The sequence below is a fragment of the Ostrea edulis genome, chromosome 4 (assembly GCF_947568905.1).
Source record: "Ostrea edulis chromosome 4, xbOstEdul1.1, whole genome shotgun sequence".
NCBI lineage: Eukaryota > Metazoa > Mollusca > Bivalvia > Ostreida > Ostreidae > Ostrea > Ostrea edulis.
In genome coordinates, this window is record NC_079167.1 from 87258496 (window position 1) to 87277026 (window position 18531).

The 18531-nt window shown below is 35.2% G+C and overlaps 1 protein-coding gene and 1 non-coding gene across 3 annotated transcripts; one reads left to right on the forward strand and one right to left on the reverse strand.

The window, feature by feature from the left end:
- The first annotated feature begins 265 nt into the window (after positions 1 to 265).
- LOC125668159 (N-lysine methyltransferase KMT5A-A-like) lies at positions 266 to 18016 on the forward strand. Of its 2 annotated transcripts, XM_056164116.1 has the most exons (10): positions 266 to 294; positions 2549 to 2587; positions 5302 to 5401; positions 8137 to 8290; positions 10525 to 10717; positions 13062 to 13157; positions 15072 to 15122; positions 15428 to 15526; positions 17169 to 17267; positions 17901 to 18016. In XM_056164116.1, the coding sequence occupies exons 1-7, from the start codon at positions 292 to 294 to the stop codon at positions 15090 to 15092; spliced, it is 606 nt and encodes a 201-aa protein (XP_056020091.1). In that variant the 5' UTR covers positions 266 to 291; the 3' UTR covers positions 15093 to 15122; positions 15428 to 15526; positions 17169 to 17267; positions 17901 to 18016. The 2 variants fall into 2 exon arrangements, with proteins under 2 accessions (XP_056020091.1, XP_056020092.1); XM_056164117.1 differs by lacking the exons at positions 15072 to 15122; positions 15428 to 15526; positions 17169 to 17267; positions 17901 to 18016 and adding an exon at positions 14157 to 14660.
- Positions 9699 to 9833, reverse strand: LOC125672474 (small nucleolar RNA snR44). Its single transcript, XR_007369009.1, has one exon. It is a non-coding gene; the product is annotated as a small nucleolar RNA snR44 (small nucleolar RNA).
- Positions 18017 to 18531: the final 515 nt, after the last annotated feature.

Below are 18531 nucleotides of genomic sequence, written 5' to 3' on the forward strand. Positions count from 1 at the left end.
ATTGAAAAATAAAGTAAACCTGCCTTAGGGAGACCATCAAAAATCGTTGTGAAAAATCAAAAATCGACTATATATTTTATTTTCGGTTTTTGAACATTGTTTCTATGACTAATAGGCACATATCTGGACACTTGCTTTATTTAAAATTTTATTATTTAAAAACTTTAAATTTTGTTGTTCGATGAGATTTTCATTTTCACGATTCCGAAATTAACGCTCGGGCTCGGAGTTTTGTGTTCCGTATCCAGTCACATTGAGCGGAAAATGGCGAATTTGTCTTACGGGAAGCGCATGGTAAGTTTACAAGGATAAACAAATCAACTATTATTTTTTTTATAGTGCAGATTAAAACACAGCTATATTTCTGTCGGCTTTAATAAGTATCAATGCGTTCAATGATTAGCTTTTCAAAAAAGCTTGCTGTCTTTTAGCCAAATTTTAAATATGCAATCCAAAGCAACTCTTCAAGAGCAGTAATAATTATAAAATGTTTTCATTATGCATAACTCCACGGTTTTGTTTTGTTTTGTTTTTTTTGTACGTTTCACCAAATCCAGAAATCTCAAGTTTATAGCTAGCACAGCAAGCGTTTATGGTAACGCGAGAAAATTCGGGATGAGGTCAGTACTATGACACAAAAGTTGAACATAGCCTTATATAGGAAAAGATCTCAGATGTATCTGACTGTAGATAAACACTATTGTTTACTTTTTTATTATAATATTTTCCAAATCATTAGTTGATTAAATGAAAATTGATATTGATTAAATTCGTTATTCATTATTAGGGTTCTAACTCTTCACCCAAAATAATCATACATATGTGTAATACTTGAGTTACATGTATACTTAGTTATACTTATTGCATATTTGTGTATTATTTTACATACATACATGTTAATCCTACACAATATGTATAGGAATGTTCGCCGAAGTGTACTGCGACGTCACGATTTAGGCATGTGTGTAAACTGGTTGGCAGAACCAAAAATTGATAATGGCACTTAGTATGAAGAAGTCTACCGATAACGATATTTTATCAACATATGCGAACTCTTTGTCAGAAGAAGCGAAAAGGAGATATACGGTAAAGTTGCTGTACAACCGTGGTACCTGTTCTCTGCATGATCCTTACCATTTAACGTGAATTGGAGCCAAAGCCCAGGTACCTGGCCAGATCTGACGTTCGGTGATATTTACCTGTACCTGATCGACACACCATCTTTGTTTACAAAGGAGTATATGAAGGCCTACAAATCATTAGATGCTTACAAGTATGGGACAATATAAATGCATAATTACGATAGTTGTTCTTGTAAATAATTCCTAATGGAATTCATGACTAACGTACTAGTACAGAAGATGTCCGCTGGTTCCCATGATTTACCACTGATGTGTTGACGCTTAATTGCAGATATCCAAAGCTCTCTTCTTGATTCTTGCTTCTTGGGTATGCGGTAAAAGCTTTTCGGACTACTCTTATCAAATTTACTAGCACAGCCTATTACACAACATGACACAACCATCGTTTTGCTCGTGTTTACTCAGCATTCGGCCATTAAACTTTCAAATGTTTTGCCAACCAGTAAGTCACGTGACTGATTTCTTACGTCATGGCGAAAATCCCTATTTATAGAATATTATAATTATGTATGTCAGTTGTATATCGTATGTAGTTATGGTTATAACCTTAAGCAACTGATATCAGATTAAGGGCATACACAACAGTTTTTTCCTACAATGAGATTTTCTTTAAAATTACACTACGTATCATTGAAGATATGAACATTAGATATATGCAAAGAAAATTACCACATAATGCGCGATTTACAGAGCTATGGGGCCGCCATAAGGGGGTGTTTTTGAAAATACATGAAAAACAGTTTAATCATGTTAATGTTAAATAAAAACTTAAATTTGTTGCAAAGTAAAAGTCAGAACTGCTTTGTTTGAGGTTCATTGTTGAGAGCATTCATTAAATTTATTTTCTTGTAAAAAAATCATTGTGAACTGAATTTCCAATTTTTATGGGGTAAAATTGCAGTTTTTATCATTATATTTATACCCTTTTATACAATACATAATCATGATAATGGCAAATTAAAATTTTTCCTCATGATGACAATTTGTTCATAATTTCATATGCTGTAAATGATAATACACGTATATTTATGCTCTTTTCAAAACATGGGGTCAATGCGCTTGTTTTTTTTTTTTTTGTTTTTTTTTAGATATTTGGCATTATTTAACACTTTTTTCATCTTATTTTTGCCCATGCCAATGAATGGCGCGTTATTTGGCGGACGGCAGCATTGCCATTTACATGCAATTATGATGTACGTTTCCTGCTTTTATTAAATCACTGTGACATTAAAAATGAACTATGATGTTTACCTAGATTGTTACGCGCTGGCGTTTGTTTACATGCCTGTTATGGCTTTGATTGTCCATATATTGTGACGCCATGGCCTTAGTGATAGCAAAACAGAGTTATTTCCCCCTGTAACTATTGTGTATGCCTTTAAGTGGACTCATCTGTACTTTTTCAGTTAAAAGCTGGACTTGAAAGTCAAGGCATTTTGCAAAAGGTGGGTACAATCTTGCATTAAAAGATGATTCCAATGTTCAATCACTTTCATTCTTTGACACCAGAGATATTGTAACTTTTTCTGTCAACTCGTCATTATGTGGGGGTGGGGATATGGTACATGTAATGTAAACAAAGAAAGGAGGCTAACACAAATGCAGAGCCCCCCCCCCCCCCCCCCACACACACACACACACACACAATTCGCAACATGTTTTTCACAGTATGGATAATTAAATATGTATTACTATATATAGATCTCTTTAGCAAGGCCCTTCTTTGAAACTGTATACATGTACATCTCCTTTCAATATTCAACATTTATCTTGGGGGGGGGGGGGTATTGTGATTGGTCAGCAGGTTGGGCAAGTGATTTTTGACATAGCTACTTGCCCTTGGGCAAGTGCATTAAAATTGTATTTGTCAGTCCTTGTGACACTTTTTTGTCAACTTTCCTATGCACTCTGACTCTGCACCCATATGAATGAAATGATACAATTCATGTCATGACCTACCCTCTAGGTCATATCTTTAAGGTCACTAGATCATTTTTTGTTAATTTCTTGTGTGTTCTATATCTCCAACATATTTAGGATATTTAAAACTTATGTCAACACGATGTGTCATGACTTGCACTATAATCTACAGACCCTGAAACGTGCTACTACACCAGTTGCACGGTACGGTTCGGTACGCTTTATGAACGGTACGGTTCGTTTTCTGAACGGTACGGTTCGTTTCTTGAACGGTACGGTTCGTTTCTTGCACGGTACGGTACGCTTCTTGAACGGTACGGTTCGCTTCTTGCACGGTACAGTTTGCTAAAAATAGCTGCACGCTTTGTGAATGGTTTGCACGTTTTATTAATGAGGTGGGCGTGGCCTGAACGCTTCGACTTCGTATAAATTGTACGTTTCGATAGTTTGTTTTCACTCGATCGGTCTTATTCGGCTCTTTGATTATCGGCTGCAGGATTTGTGGTTGTGTTAGAATGTGCACATGGGGAAATGAGATGCTATTTTTGATTGCTTCGATGGAATAATTCCATATTGATAACGTACATAAAAGTTATGAATACAAGTTTTTAGAATTTGCTTAAGTCTAAGTCTTAATGGTTGTTATTACGTTTCAATTTGTTTTTCATTTCTCATCAGACATTTATTAATTTACAATTTCATAAAAAGTTGTTACATGAACTGCTCCCCGACATGGGCGTGCGTAAGTGTAAAAACAAAGCGTATTAAGTTTCCGGATATAAATTACACAATCTAATTAAAATTAGATCTTCCATCCGCTCCCCAGTTTACGGATGGAAGATCTAATTTTAATTAGATTGTAAATTACAGTGCCTAAATTGGAAAAGTTTTTAAGAAGAAGTGAATTTTGTTTTGAATACACTAAAGTCGCAAATGACACAATGATTATTTTCTGCACTTCACATTTATTGTGATTTATCATCGGCATTATGAAAGATCCAGGATATCTGCACGTGAAGTTTGTACGTCCTTTTTTGTCAGCATTCAGTAATTCATAATTAATAATGTTAGATATCTGTTGCATTTGTCTTTGAATCAAATAAAATGATGATAATACATATATATTCCTATCCTTTATCACGCGAAGTCCGATTTTCATTTCCCTGACTTTATTTTTGATTACTGAAAATTGAATTAAAAAAGATTAACAGAAAAGTAAGGCAAGTGTATAGTTTGCAATAAAAATGTTTCATATACCTTTTCTATATATTGTTGAAATACTTGAAAATGCTGAAATGAATAATTTTTTGCGTCCGATTTGATGCTTTGCATCAATTTAACTTGTTTACATTCTTTTACACATGTATGTATCTATTTATTTCTCTGTCGATGTAATTAAAAATTGTTTATTAGTGTATTTAATAAATCCGCCAATCTACATCTATCTATATGGGTCGTTATCAATGTAGAAGAGAAAAAGATATGTCAAAATTATTGCTAATAAAGTAATGAAAATATTACAGTGTAGAACATGACAATTTTTCTAATCGGTCTAGAAATTTCTCATATGATTCAGACACTGTACGTAGGAAAGTACATATTGAATACAACAGTAGACAACCATTCGTCTCATAGCGAATTAGAAATCTTCTAACACTTTGCCGCGTAGTTTTGAAATCGTACTTTGTTTTAAGCATCTCGGTGATTTTCACAGTTGATAACTCAGCTTCGTGATGTTTGAGGATAATGCTTCGAATAGCCAGCGATAGTCTACGACCTCCTTTCCCATCGGGCGCCATTGTGAAAATAATATACTGTGGCTGAAAAAGTGGGTCACGTGACATAAATTTGCACGCTTTCTGCACGGTACGGTACGCTTTCGGGCTTTTGGGGGCGGGGTTTGCATAATGTTATCCTGCACGCTTTCTGCACGGTACGGTACGCTTTTTGAACGATACGGCTCGTTTCTTGAACGGGACGGTACGTTTCTTGAACGGTACGGTTCGTTTTTTGCACGGTACGGTACGTTTCTTGAACGGTACGGTTCGTTTCTTGCACGGAACGGTTCGGTTCGTTTTTAAGGTGTAGTAGCATGTTTCAGGGTCTGTACTTTGAGACAGTGCACACCTTTTTATATCCCAATTTATTGAGTGACTTTCTTGAGATATTAAAAGATGGTTAGATGACCAAGTGTTGACTGATATATGATGTTTTCATTTTATGTTTTTATTTGTAACAGAAAGTAAAACGCCTGAAGCCTGAGGAAGATGCCAAATGGTGGTGTCAGGCTGGTCTTGACAAAGATGGGTTCAAAGTAAAATATATATCTGACTATAAAGGTGAGTTTAAACCATATTTATATCATCTTTGCTTGCTCATTTGTTCCTATATTCCTACAAGGCTGAATTCATGCAGGAACAACTCCGCATAAGAAACAAGATCTTAGCCTCAAAATCTAATCTAACGTTCAGATACATAGATGACGTCTTATCTACATGTATTAACCAGTTTTCACGAAAAACTTTGTAAAGCACAGGCCCTTCGGGCTTCCCAGTATAATAATTGTGCAAGCCCGAACAATATTTTGCAGGCCCAAAATGGGTTTTTTCTAATTTGACCTCTTGTTATCTGCTGATTCTACTCTATAGACACATACACAGTTCTACTGTAGGAAAATACAGGTCAAGATGATCATAGTTAGAGAACAACTGACATTAAAAGGATTATATTATTTTTCAACATATTAATCCAGTATATGCGAAAGTTTTTGGACCACACAGGACATTCGGTCCTGTGTAATCAATGAACACACCGGACCGAACCAAATTTTGTCAGACCAAAAAACCTAATGTAAAAAAGTGAAACATGTGAAAATGCAAAACCAAGGGAATCTTATTTATTATACTAGTAATACTATACCAGGAATCCCTCCCGTATAATACTTTAGACAGTCCATGCGGTTTTAATCAATTCATTTACGTATTTGGATGTGTGCTATTTTTTTTTTACTTATAACAAACTCCGCATCAAGATAGTAAAGCTCAAAACCGGACATTGAGACATCGGACATTCTGGTCCGGTGTAAAAAATGATGCATCGGACCTGAGGCACTGCACATCGGTCAGGTCCGACGGTCCGATATCTTTCGCATAGACTGATTAATCTCGCAGATACATCAGCAGCTTATGTTCAACTCTGTTTTGTATACACCACGTACAAAACATTTTGTTTTCTCCAGAATCACTTAAATGTTAGCCAAGGCCCACCCTCGCAGTGTTCGAAATTGGTTTAAAACTTGGTATAGACCACAGGTCTATGCCAAGATAAAATGACTTAGACCTCATCGAATTGGCATAGACCATAACATTGAAAAAATAATAACACAAATTTAAAACATTTTCATTTACTTCTAATATACTTAGAAAGTGTATTTTCTTTCCATTTCTGTAATATCCTTTCCTCATAATATTTATCAGACATCGACTGACCATGCAAGGCCCTCTTGGATACTTTACTGCTTTAAATCTAGAAAATTGGCATAGACAATTTGGTCTATCTCAATTACAGTTGGCATAGACCAGTGCCATTTGACATAGACTCGGTCTATCGGTCTATGGTTAATTTCGAACACTGCCCTCGGTCCAATGGGGCATGAATTTTCGGTTTTTTTTCTCCTCGTACGACAGGGGTTTTTTTTTGTTTTTTTATCGGATGGTTGTGATTGTGAAATACGCTTGGGTGGTTTTGAATTTCCCGGACGAGCCCCCTCCCTATACTTCAGAAAAGGCAGCATGGTTGATAATTTTTCTATGCGAAATTTGACTACTAAGTCATGACATTTAGTCTGAGTCAATCTCATGCTTTATTTGTAATATATACAGAACATATCAGAAAACATTTACAGGCCCACCGGACTCCAGGGTTTAATATTTTAAGAAGCCTGATCCCGATTTTACTGGCCTCCGGCATCGGACCGCTGGTTAACGTCGAAGACTGATTAACAATGATACTGTTTCTAAGTATCTGCATATCATTTATCCTCCTGAACTTGAGATTAACTCAACTACATGTATGGAGTCGCATTGTTCTGTCTCATATTTAGACCTTTTTTTTTAATTTGACAGGCAAGGAAAATTAAACACGAAGATATATGATAAACGTGATGATTACAATTTCCCTATTGTCAACTTTCCACACTTGTCAAGCAACATTCCATCTTTTCCCGCGTACGGTGTATTTGTTTCCCAGTTGATTCGCTACGCTAGACATGCTAGAGGAAGCTCTTTGTATAAAGACTTCTTGAACAGATCTGTGTTGCTTGCCAAAAAACTGTTGACACAGGGATACCAAATGCCCAAGCTTATATCATCAATGAAAAAGTTTTATGGGCGACACCACAAACTCGTTAACAGATACAGCATCAGTGTTTCAAAATTGTCTCGTGATATACTCTGCGCTACATAACTAATTTTTCTGGTCTCTTACCTGATTTGACTTTGAGAAATGCATGACAAGTGACACATGTGGAGCACTCACTCATGAAGTGCTCACTCTTCTGGAACACCTGGCCTCACCCAGGATGATTCTAGGGTTCATGCGTTTCCTTGTTTTTTTGTGTGTTTTTATGTGTCGATCGTATTTATTTTCAATTTTGTCCCTGGTCTTTCCATTTTGATTGCCACATTGGTACCTTTTCTTGAATATACTTTAAATAGAGATATTTTTAGGAGGTTTTTAGAAGGTTTGAAATAAGAATTTATGCTTGCTTGTGCTATTATAAATGCTCACCTACATGTAGTAGATTTTGAAAAATCATATTGATATTTTTTGGCACTATTGTGTGTTTGACCCATCAACTCAGACACACATAAGCTTGTAATTGCATGGTATTGTACATGTATGTGATCCTAATAAGTACTTGTATCACCAAATATGGAATCACTGAAATTGAGTGCAAATGAGAAAGAAATGTTATTGCTATACATACAGTGTACTGTTTACTTTAAATAGGTGAACTAATGCTGAGTTGCTTGTGCTCTATTTGTATGAATGCACTTGTTCTTGCATTATGCAGGATTTGGTGTATTTGCCGAAAAAGACTTCAGAGCAGGGGATTTTCTTCTAGAATATGTTGGAGAAATAATTACTGAAGAAGAGGCATTTGAAAGGCAGAGAAAATGTGATGAAAATAATTTTTTTTTTTACAAGAACAAAGGAAAAAGTATGTGGTAAGTTTTATACATGAATGATGGTAGACATCAGAAAGTGTTTTGTTTTCAGTTTGCAAAGCTCATTGTTGTTTTCTAAATTAAACGACATGTACATGTAAGAACATTATTGATCTTTATTTGGTTAATGCATAATTGAAATAGTTTTTTGTACCGGACTTGACAAAGTCGGGGTAATATGATACCTGTACATGTATTTGCTTTGTGCCTGACTGTCTGTCAGCGTGTGTGCCTACTTGCTTATTGCGTGTCTGCCTGATAGTTTTTTATACGCCCGTCGAAGACGGGACGTATTATGGTATGGCGTCGTCCGTCTGTCTGTCCGGACCTTGTGGGCAGGATACAGACTGAACCATAAGCCCTAGGACTTTACAACTTGGTACATTTGATCACCATGATGAGAGGAAAATGCCTATTGTTTTTCATGGTCAAAGGTCAAGGTCGTAGTATCACTTTTTAGGAAAACCTTGTGGGCAGGATACAAACCGAACCGTAAGCTCCAGGATATTATAACTTGGTATATTTGATCACCATGATGAGAGGAAGATGCCTATTGTTTTTCAAGGTCAAGGTCGTAGTATCACTTTTTAGGAAAACCTTGTGGGCAGGATACAAACCGAACCGTAAGCTCCAGGATATTATAACTTGGTATATTTGATCATCATGATGAGAGGAAGGTGCCTATTGTTTTTCAAAGTCAGAGGTCAAGGTTCTAAGGCTATCCTTCTTTATATCTTGATATCCATTTCTACAAGCATAATAATGAATTAACTCACAGAGGACAGTGCTAACTTCACTAAAATATGAATCCCACTAAAATATGTTTTCCTTGAGCAAAATTTACGGGCGTATTATGCCACATTGGCGTTGCTCTTGTTGGGTTATTTTTCCTCAACTATTTTGTGCAGGATGTTCATACTGTGTACATACTTTGTTACATGTAATACTCTGTCACATACCAAAATTAGGTCACTGCCTTTTGTATTTTGACCTTAACCAATTAAAGAAATTGGGTTTTGGGGAAATATCTCTCAACTAGTTCAATCAGGATATTCATATTTGGTACATGAGTAGGTATATTGTGTAATATACCATAGTGTTCAATCTAAAGCAATTTAGCATGGCGCGGTGTCATGCCCTTTTCCTGATGCCATGCCTTTTTTTTCCGGCGCCATGCCCTTTTTCTCATTCAAACCTATCGACAACAGAGCGCCATTTATTTCTTTTTGGTAAAAGTAATCTTAAAACTACATTAGACCACTGGTCGTCTCTAACGAAAAAAGAACGATACAACGAGTTAAGTTCATTCTATGAAATTTAAATTGAGGGAATTTTACATGACCTGAAGTTATGAAATAATGCCCCCCTCCCCCCTATATACTAGTTTTTTCTGAATCTGTGTAATTTTATTTTTGGAAGGCAAGTACATGAAGATGCATATAACACTTTCTCAAAAAGAGAAAGTATATACATGTAGGATGTATTGCAATCTAATTAAAATTAGATGTTGGATCCGCTCGCATACTCGCTACACAAACATCTAACAACATCCCGTAGAGGGTCACGTCAGAGGTCAAATTCGATTGACCAATGAAATCACCGCTGGCAATATCATTGAATGTTTGTTGAAGCCGATAAGTCTAGAGTGATACCGAATTTGACCTCTGACGTGACCCTCTATGGGATGTTTTTAGATGTTTGTGTAGCGAGTATGCAAGCGGATCCAACATCTAATTTCAATTAGATTGGATGTATTGCAAAGTTATATATATTACTAAATATTGTTGCCTTTAAAATCAAATAATTATGATAACAAAGTGCCCTAAAAATCCGAAAATTGCATAACGTGTGCCCTTTTAAGGCAAAATTTTGTGTGCCTTTTTTCTTTCTATACCAAAAGTAGGTCACCGCCACCTATATTTCCATTGTTTTTTTTTTTTACAGAGTTTACAGCCCTTGACACTTAGAATATCTCCAGAATAGTAGATTAATTTTTTCATCGCAACTCCTCTTCAATGGTTTGAGGGAAAATGTTTTGAAACTTTGTAAAAAGTAAAGGCATGATATGAAGATGCACATGGAGGAGGGGCATTATAGTCCATTGTTTTTAATTTTTTTAAAGAGTTACAACCCTTACCACTTTCAATTTTAGTCAAAATATAGGTTAATCTCATAACTTTGCCATTTCTGCTGACTTGCTACCACTTTGAGATACATCTATTTGTCATTTTCAGTATTGATGCTTCATCAACTCAATATCATATATGCCAGTATGTCAATGATGGGAACAAGATGGCTAATGCTGTCATGAAACTTTTGACTTTTGAGAGGCCTTGTCTATGCTTGTTTGCTGTCAGAGATATTCAAGAGAAAGAAGAAATACTGTATAACTATGGAGATACTCAGAATCTCTGGTGGAGAAATAAGGTACAGATATTGAAGAAAGCATAATAATTTCTCAATCTACTGTGATTGACTTGATCCATGATATCAAATGTTCAATGAACTGGATTAAATTTCTTTAGATATAAAGTTATATAATGATTTACCCTTGAATTGAGGCATTAATACAAATTTGAAATTTGATAACCATGAAGATGAATAGTTTCAGTTTACATTGTATTTTGAGTTTTTCACCTCTCAACCTATACTTGAAGTTTATGGCTTTTCTCATCCCATGGAAGGAAATGATATATATTATTACTCATTACTTGACTTCACCTAAGCCATGAATTGATTGCTTTGTTTTACATTCATGTCATTTCATAGAAAATTCAGTATTATGGACCATTTTATCTCACGTGGAACAGCAGTTTTATGTGAGCTTTTCTGATCACAATTTTTCCGTTGTCTCTCCTTCGTAAATTTTTTAAGTGTTAGACTTCTTCTCTGAAATTGCTAGGCAAATTTCAACCAAACATGGCAGGAAGCATTATTGCGCGGTGGGGATTCAAATTTGTTCAAATGGTGCCCTTGGCACCTAGGGTTCTGTACTTAAGGGCCAAAAAGGGTGAAAATGTACCATTTCTGAAAAAATCTTTTCAGAAGGCACTGGAAAGAATGATAAGATTTCATGCATGGGGCATCTAAAGGACCATGAGATTCAAGTTCATTCAAGAGAAAACGATCTGCAAACTTTGGGGCCGATATAGGGGGTTCAAAGTTTGACGTAGGCTTATATAGGAAATAAGATTTAAAAAATTGTGAAAGTACATGGCAGAACCACTTGATATTTTGCATGAAGCTTCCTAGCAACAAAAATTGTTAAAGTGATATTGGTTTGTCAACTTGTCGACTGCCCATAAGGGGATGGGTGGGGATGGGGTGGTAGTTTCAAATTTTACCCATGGGGGTAGGTTCAAAGTTAAACATATGCTTATATAGGTAAAGATATAAAAAAAAAATATTCTGCGAAAGTACTAATAAGACTGGACATGAGAGGCCTCATGATTAAAAATGTGATCCCATAACCACTTTGACATGGAGGCCCCTATACAGTAAAAGATATAAAAATGTTCTTCTGTGAAAGTACATGTACTAAGCAGAATGATTAGATATTTTGCATGAACTTCCCAGCAACAAGAGGAGTCAAATTATTCAAGGGAAATCAATCCATTGACTTAAGCATGTTAAGGGCCTGCAAGTGGATGAAAGTTTAACAAAGTCTTATACTGGAAAAGATATAAATTGTCTTTAGTGGAAGTACTGAGCAGAATGACTTGGTATATTGCATAAAGCTTTCTAGCAACTTTTATGTTTAGGTGAGCATTGTGGGCCATTGGCCTCTTGTTTATATATAACTGTATTATAGGTAGTTACAAATTGTAAATTTCCAATTTTTCTGCTGAAGTGGGGCAATGGTGTCACTTGGACATATCTAATACTATCTTTGCAGTTAGATTTCTTAATTTTTTACCCCTCTGCCAATTTTGGCCTAAGGGTATTGTCAACACAAAGTCAGATGGGAGTGTATTAGTGTTTGTGTGTGTGTGCATTAGACTATTGTTTCCAGGCCATACATCCTTTGATTTTGGAGTAAGACCACTGAATCTTACTAGGATGTTCACTTACATAGGGTAGATGTGCATTTCAGGGTCAAATGTCAGGTTGACATTTGGGGAGTTTACTATAAATTAAAATAGCAAAATTGTTTTAGGAAAATATTTCCTAAACTATAAAAGATGGATCATTGAACTTTGGTAGGATGTTTACTCAGATAGAGTAGATATGCCTTTTGGGGTCAAAGTATCAATTTGACCTTTGGGGAGGTCAATGTAAATTAAAATAGAAAAATCTTAAGTATAGGAGATGGATCATTGAAACTTGGTAGGATCTTTACTGATATAGTTTATATTTGTTTTTTGGGGTTAAAATGTAAATTTGACCTTTGGAGAGATCACTATTATTAAAAATAACAAATTGTTTACTAAAAATAGCAAATTAGCTATCTCCTAAACTATAGAAGATGGATCATTGAACTTTCTCAGGATGTTTACTCAGATAAGGTAGATGTTGGGGTCAAAATGTGAATTTGACCTTTGGGGAGGTCACTGTTACATGTACCGAAAATATAAAAAAAAAAGTCTTAAATTTAGAAGATTATTGAAACTTGGTAGGATGTTAATCAGATATGGTAGATTAGCCTTTTTGTGTCAATATGTCAAAATGCTGAGGGTTAATCTGCAAGTTTGGAGAACCTATTTTTATTTTACTCATGACCGTTCATTCCTTACCATGAGTTGGCATTGTATCATTTTATACTCTTTTTCAGTGGAACATACATGTAATGGAAACACAGAAAATGATGAAAATGGACAGGGTGACTATGAGGGAAGCAGTAGCTGCAGCAACCAAAGGAACAAGTCAGGTAAAGCTGTTAATCAATTATGTCTCCCCCAGCAAAAGGAGTACAACAATATACCATGGTGTTATAAATTGTGATACAGAAGTTTCGGTTTGATTCATGATACATGTATGTTAATCCACCCAAATGATATGGCTCCATTTCATTTTTAACTCACTATAGCTGAAAGCTCATGTGAGGTTTTTTGATTAGTTTGTCTGTCATCCGTCAGTCTGTAAACTTTCCACATTTTCAATTTCTTCTCCAGGCCAATTTCAACCAAACTTGGCAAAACGTATCATTGCGTGATGGGGATTCAAGTGTGTTCAAATGGTGCCCCTAGTCACAGGGTTCTGTGCTTATGGGCCCAAATGGTTAAAAAGGTACCATTCTTAAAAAATCATCTTGTCATAAAGCACTGGAGAGAATGATTTGATATTATGCACGGGGCATATAAGCGACCATGAGATTCAAGTATATTGTTATTGGTTCTATCCTCCACCAATAAAAACTGGACACCATTGTATGATGGAAAATTGTTGAGTGTGGCAAAAAAACAAACAAACAAAATCAGGGAATGAAAAAAGGTGTCATCAATGTAGTTAAGACAGTAAAAGATGTCTCTTGCAGATGTGAATATGGCATTTTTCCATAAAATAAAGCATCCCACATGACTATGCTATCTTCACTTGAGGGCACAAAAAGCAACATGATCATCCTTGCACTTCCAAACTTGGATTTTAACATTTTTTTGCATGAGAAGCAAAAAAAAAATTAACAGTAAAGAATTTAAGAATATGTGAGGTAACCATGCATCAACAACTAGTGCATATGTTGCAAATTGAATTAATTTTAGTAGATTTGGCCGTTGTGGTACTTAGGTTTAAGTATATCGGGGCACCTATTAATACTAGCTAGTGGGTTCAAACTTTTTTTTTTGGTAGGGCACTGGCTTTTAAATCTGAAGGTTGTATTTGAGACTTAGTGATACTTCCTAACAATTACACTTCATTTCTTTCACAGTAAAGTGGTAATTGGAGGACGCACAGCTTTTGCAGGAGCAATTTTAGGATTTAGCATAAATTCATTCATGCTTCGTTCAAATTTTTGCTAGGAAGAAGTTTTGCTTTTGTAGCATGATACAAAAATGATGATCAAATAGATTTTGAGTGTATTTTACAACTAATTTAATCTCCTTATGATGTTGAATGTTTGGCCGGGTTGCAGAACCTGCATTCAGCTTTGAAGTATGGTGAATGCCAGGTGATCAGCTGGCTGAGCGGACCACTTGTGCATGCAATGTACTTTGTGTAATCAAATCATCTCACACCTCTAACTTGACATCCTTCAAACTTTGTACAATTGTATGGAGACATTAAAGATGTATTTTTGACTTTTTGGAAGCGCTCTGACATTTTTCCAAAATTTACATTTAGTTGAACTTTGTCACTTTCACAACTTGTTTTGAAATAGACAGTACCTACTTTGTAAAATTGACTCCTCTCATAGCGTTTACTTTACATTGTTCAGACCTTACTTGTACAGTTGTAATGAACACATTGAAGATATGTATGTGATTTTTAGGAAGTGTTCAGACATTTTTTGGAAAAGTTTACATGTAGTTGAACTTTGTATTTTTCTCAGTATGTTATTAACTCCTCTCACAGCTTTTATTTGATATTCTTCAGACCATGTACAGTTGTAATGGACACGAAGAAAATCTGCATGTGGCACTTTAGAAGTGTGCTACATGTTCATATCTTTGTAATTTTCCCAGCATGATATCTAAAGGCATGGCCTAAAATATTTCATTTTATGTCAGTGAATAATGTATTAAATCAACCATGCCATTTTGGCCAATTTTAGTATTTCTTGAAACCAACCCTAACCTTAACGTCTATACCTGTAGTCTGTAATGCATATTTAAATATATTTCAGGTTCTGTTCAGGAGTCCCTAAATGGTATTCAATGTTCTGCAATGCTTCCAGGTATAGTTATGCTTTCATTGTTCTTTCGAATAATTTAATCAGTGCTTTAACATGAAGATGTTTAATAAGCTCTGTTTTAATGTGATGAAACTTTGAAACTTGAACACAAGGATTGTAAAAACTGTATTCTCAGATATTTGAGTCATCTGTTTTTCTCTCTTGATCATTTCTTTTTACCTCATTTTGGGTATTGATCTACATAACATTCTAAGTTACATTTCGGGAAATATTGCCTTTTACAATTTACTGACTTCTTAATTTCCTAATGAATAAGTAGACTACTGATGAATTCCATTCAATTTTAGAGGAAACTTGTTATGTTAATGAAGAAGATACTAACGGTGATGATGAACAGGTGGAATCAGTTCAAAAGAATGTTCCTAGGACATCTAGAAAATGCTCAGGCAAGAATTAAGTTTCATATTATATTTGCTCTACTGTTCTTAAACAATTGGATTATGCAATTTAATCAACTTTTGCTTATAAACCGAAGCCATTGAGGTGTCATTCCATGTTCTGTCATCTTTTAACTGTCCATTCATCCAGAACTGTATTACTTTTGTTACTGCTTCTCAAAGGGCAAGGTCTCTGGCTTGAGTACAACTGCAGTTAACATTTTTATTCGCCCGTCTTAAGACGGGACGTATTTGGTATGGCGTTCATGTCCGTCCGTCTGTTAGCTTTTTCGTGTCCGACCCGTAACTTAAATACTACAAGGCCTAGAATCATCAAACTTTGTCTGTAGATACATCTTGGGTAGAAGGTGTGTCGCACATTAAAACCAGGTCACTGTGACTTTTCATTAAGAAGATATGGCCATATATGGCAAAAACTTGTCCGGCTCATAACTTGAAAACTATTAGACCTAGACCTAGAATCACCAAAATTGGTCAACTAATGCATCTTAGGTAGAAGGTGTGTCGCATCCTACTTTAAGGTCACTGTGACATTTAATTAAGGTGATATAAAAAAAGAATGTTTTAATGGGTACAATCTATACTGTTAACAATATGTGACGGGCGTATCATGTGCCGTGGCGGTGCACTTTATTAAATGTGTAAACAAGGCATCACACCTTCATTTAAATTAGAACATGGATATATTTAACATGGATGACATTATGTGAGAATACCAATAAAAACATGGATGCCATTATATACATGTAGCTGAAAAATTGTTGAGTGTGGAGATAAACAATCAATAATCTCATAAAAACAAAGCAAATACAGAGGACAAGTTTGACTTTGATGACATATTATGCTAGAAATACTGCCCTTGAAAATTTTAATTCCACCACTTTTAACTTCAGATGAAATATCAGAATGTGATATGTTGGATTTACATTTAGTGCAAAAGTATATTGAGCAAAGATGAAGGTCAAAATTGATTTAAAGTTGATGGTATTTGTCTTTTCAAAGTTACTGTCCTTGAATTGTTAGATTTTAATAATCATTGTTAAAGTGAATGATAATTGTATTATGGGTCAGTACAAGGAATTCTTGAGGAGATGAGCAGTAGGGAAACAAACAAATTGTCTTCTCAGAAAGACTTACTGTAGTTTCATCATTTTTTGTCGATCATCAATTTTCGTGGATTTTGTTGTTGACTTCATACATGAATTCAAATGTTCAACGAAATGTTATAATTACCTATATATGTTAAATATAAAACATTCATCCATGAATTCAAATATCCTAGAATCTAAGCATCTTTGCTTGAACCGAAGCACCTACTGAAAACCATGGAATTCCATGACCAGGAATATTAATGAAACCAAAGTAACTATTTTCAGTAAAGCTTCTCAAGAAAATACAGCTTTGCCCCATCCATCTCACTGTGTTGTACTGTTATTGCTTCTTGCTGGTTTACACCAGTAAAATCAACACAACCACCAACAGCCATAAAACAGATTTGTAATGTTAGACAAGCTAGATGGCAACATTTAAAAAGACATAACTTTCATATTTTGGAAGACACATTATTTCGTTTTGGTGTTCAAATTATAATGCATTTACAGTTAATATAAAATCATACTTTTTGTTGTAGTGAAATGGTCAAGAGAAGATAGCATTATTGTAAGAAATCATTTTAGGGACTTTGTATATCAGACTGCCATCTGCTCCACAAATGAGAGACCACTGCAAAGTAAGCATTTGTAATGAATACATGTAATGTAAATATATATAGAATGGAAATGATTACATGAAGGTTGTGAGATAAGATCGTAATGAATTTTATTATGATCTCCCTTAGTTTACCAAGGTTGTGATTAAGGGCTAATTATATCCCCACAAGGATAGGGGGTATACTGTTTTACCCTTGTGTGTCATTCCATCCGTCTGTCCATCATTCCATCTGTAACACCTTTCTGTTTGCCATATCTCAAAAATTATACAACTTAACATCTTAGAATTTTGTACATAGCTTTATATGGATGAGATGTATTGTGAGATGCAATTTCAGATCCATCGGACATCTACTTCCTGTTTGCCGAAAACTTAGAATTTTTCGTATGCAGTGGTCAGATACAACATTTTTCGTAACATATTTCTCAGCAACTATACATCACAGGCTACTGATATTTTGCATGAAGATTTATATAGGTATGATGTATTTAGGGATGCATTTTCAGATCCATTGGACAACTTCCTGTTTGCTGAGAACTTGGACGTTTAGAGCGGGGGTATCACTAGTGAGCATTGGCTCACAGATTCCTTGTTTTCATTAAAAATAATTTGGAATTAAATGTTTATAGGACATCTTTGGTTTCTTTTGTAGGCAAAGAGGCCATTCTTCAATTTCTCGCAACAACTAACTTACAGAGCATCAGAGGTTTAACTGCACATGAACAATACACCAAAGTCAGAACAAAGCTATTTAATGACAGACTGTGAGAACAAAAACAGCAACATCCATGACAAAAATGTCAGGAACAAAGTAAAAGCAATAAACAGATTTTAGATCTACAGTTGAAGCTGATACATTACCCTATTGTCTGTCCATTTGTTGTCATTTTTTGTCATCACATTTCCTTCTAAGTTAACGAGAAGATTTGCATGAGACTTTACCGGAATGATTTCCTAGTGATTTAGTTGGTTCTAATGAATTTTATGGAGTTCAACCCCTAAGGAGCCATGACTTAAAAAGTCATCACATTTCCTCCTAGGTCATTGATTGGAATTTGATGAAACTGAACAAGAATGATCCCCTAGTTTCCAAGATTTCTGAATGTCACTTTCCTTTTTATTCTTTGAGCAGAAGGGTTAAAGCTTGAATTGAGACATGGTCTATGTCTTTGAGGTCAAAAGGTCAAGGTCACTGGCCTGAATGAATACTTATATTTTACAGTTTATAGCTCTACTGAGCTTATGTGATACCCTGTCGTCTATCCATCTGTAAACTTAAGGTT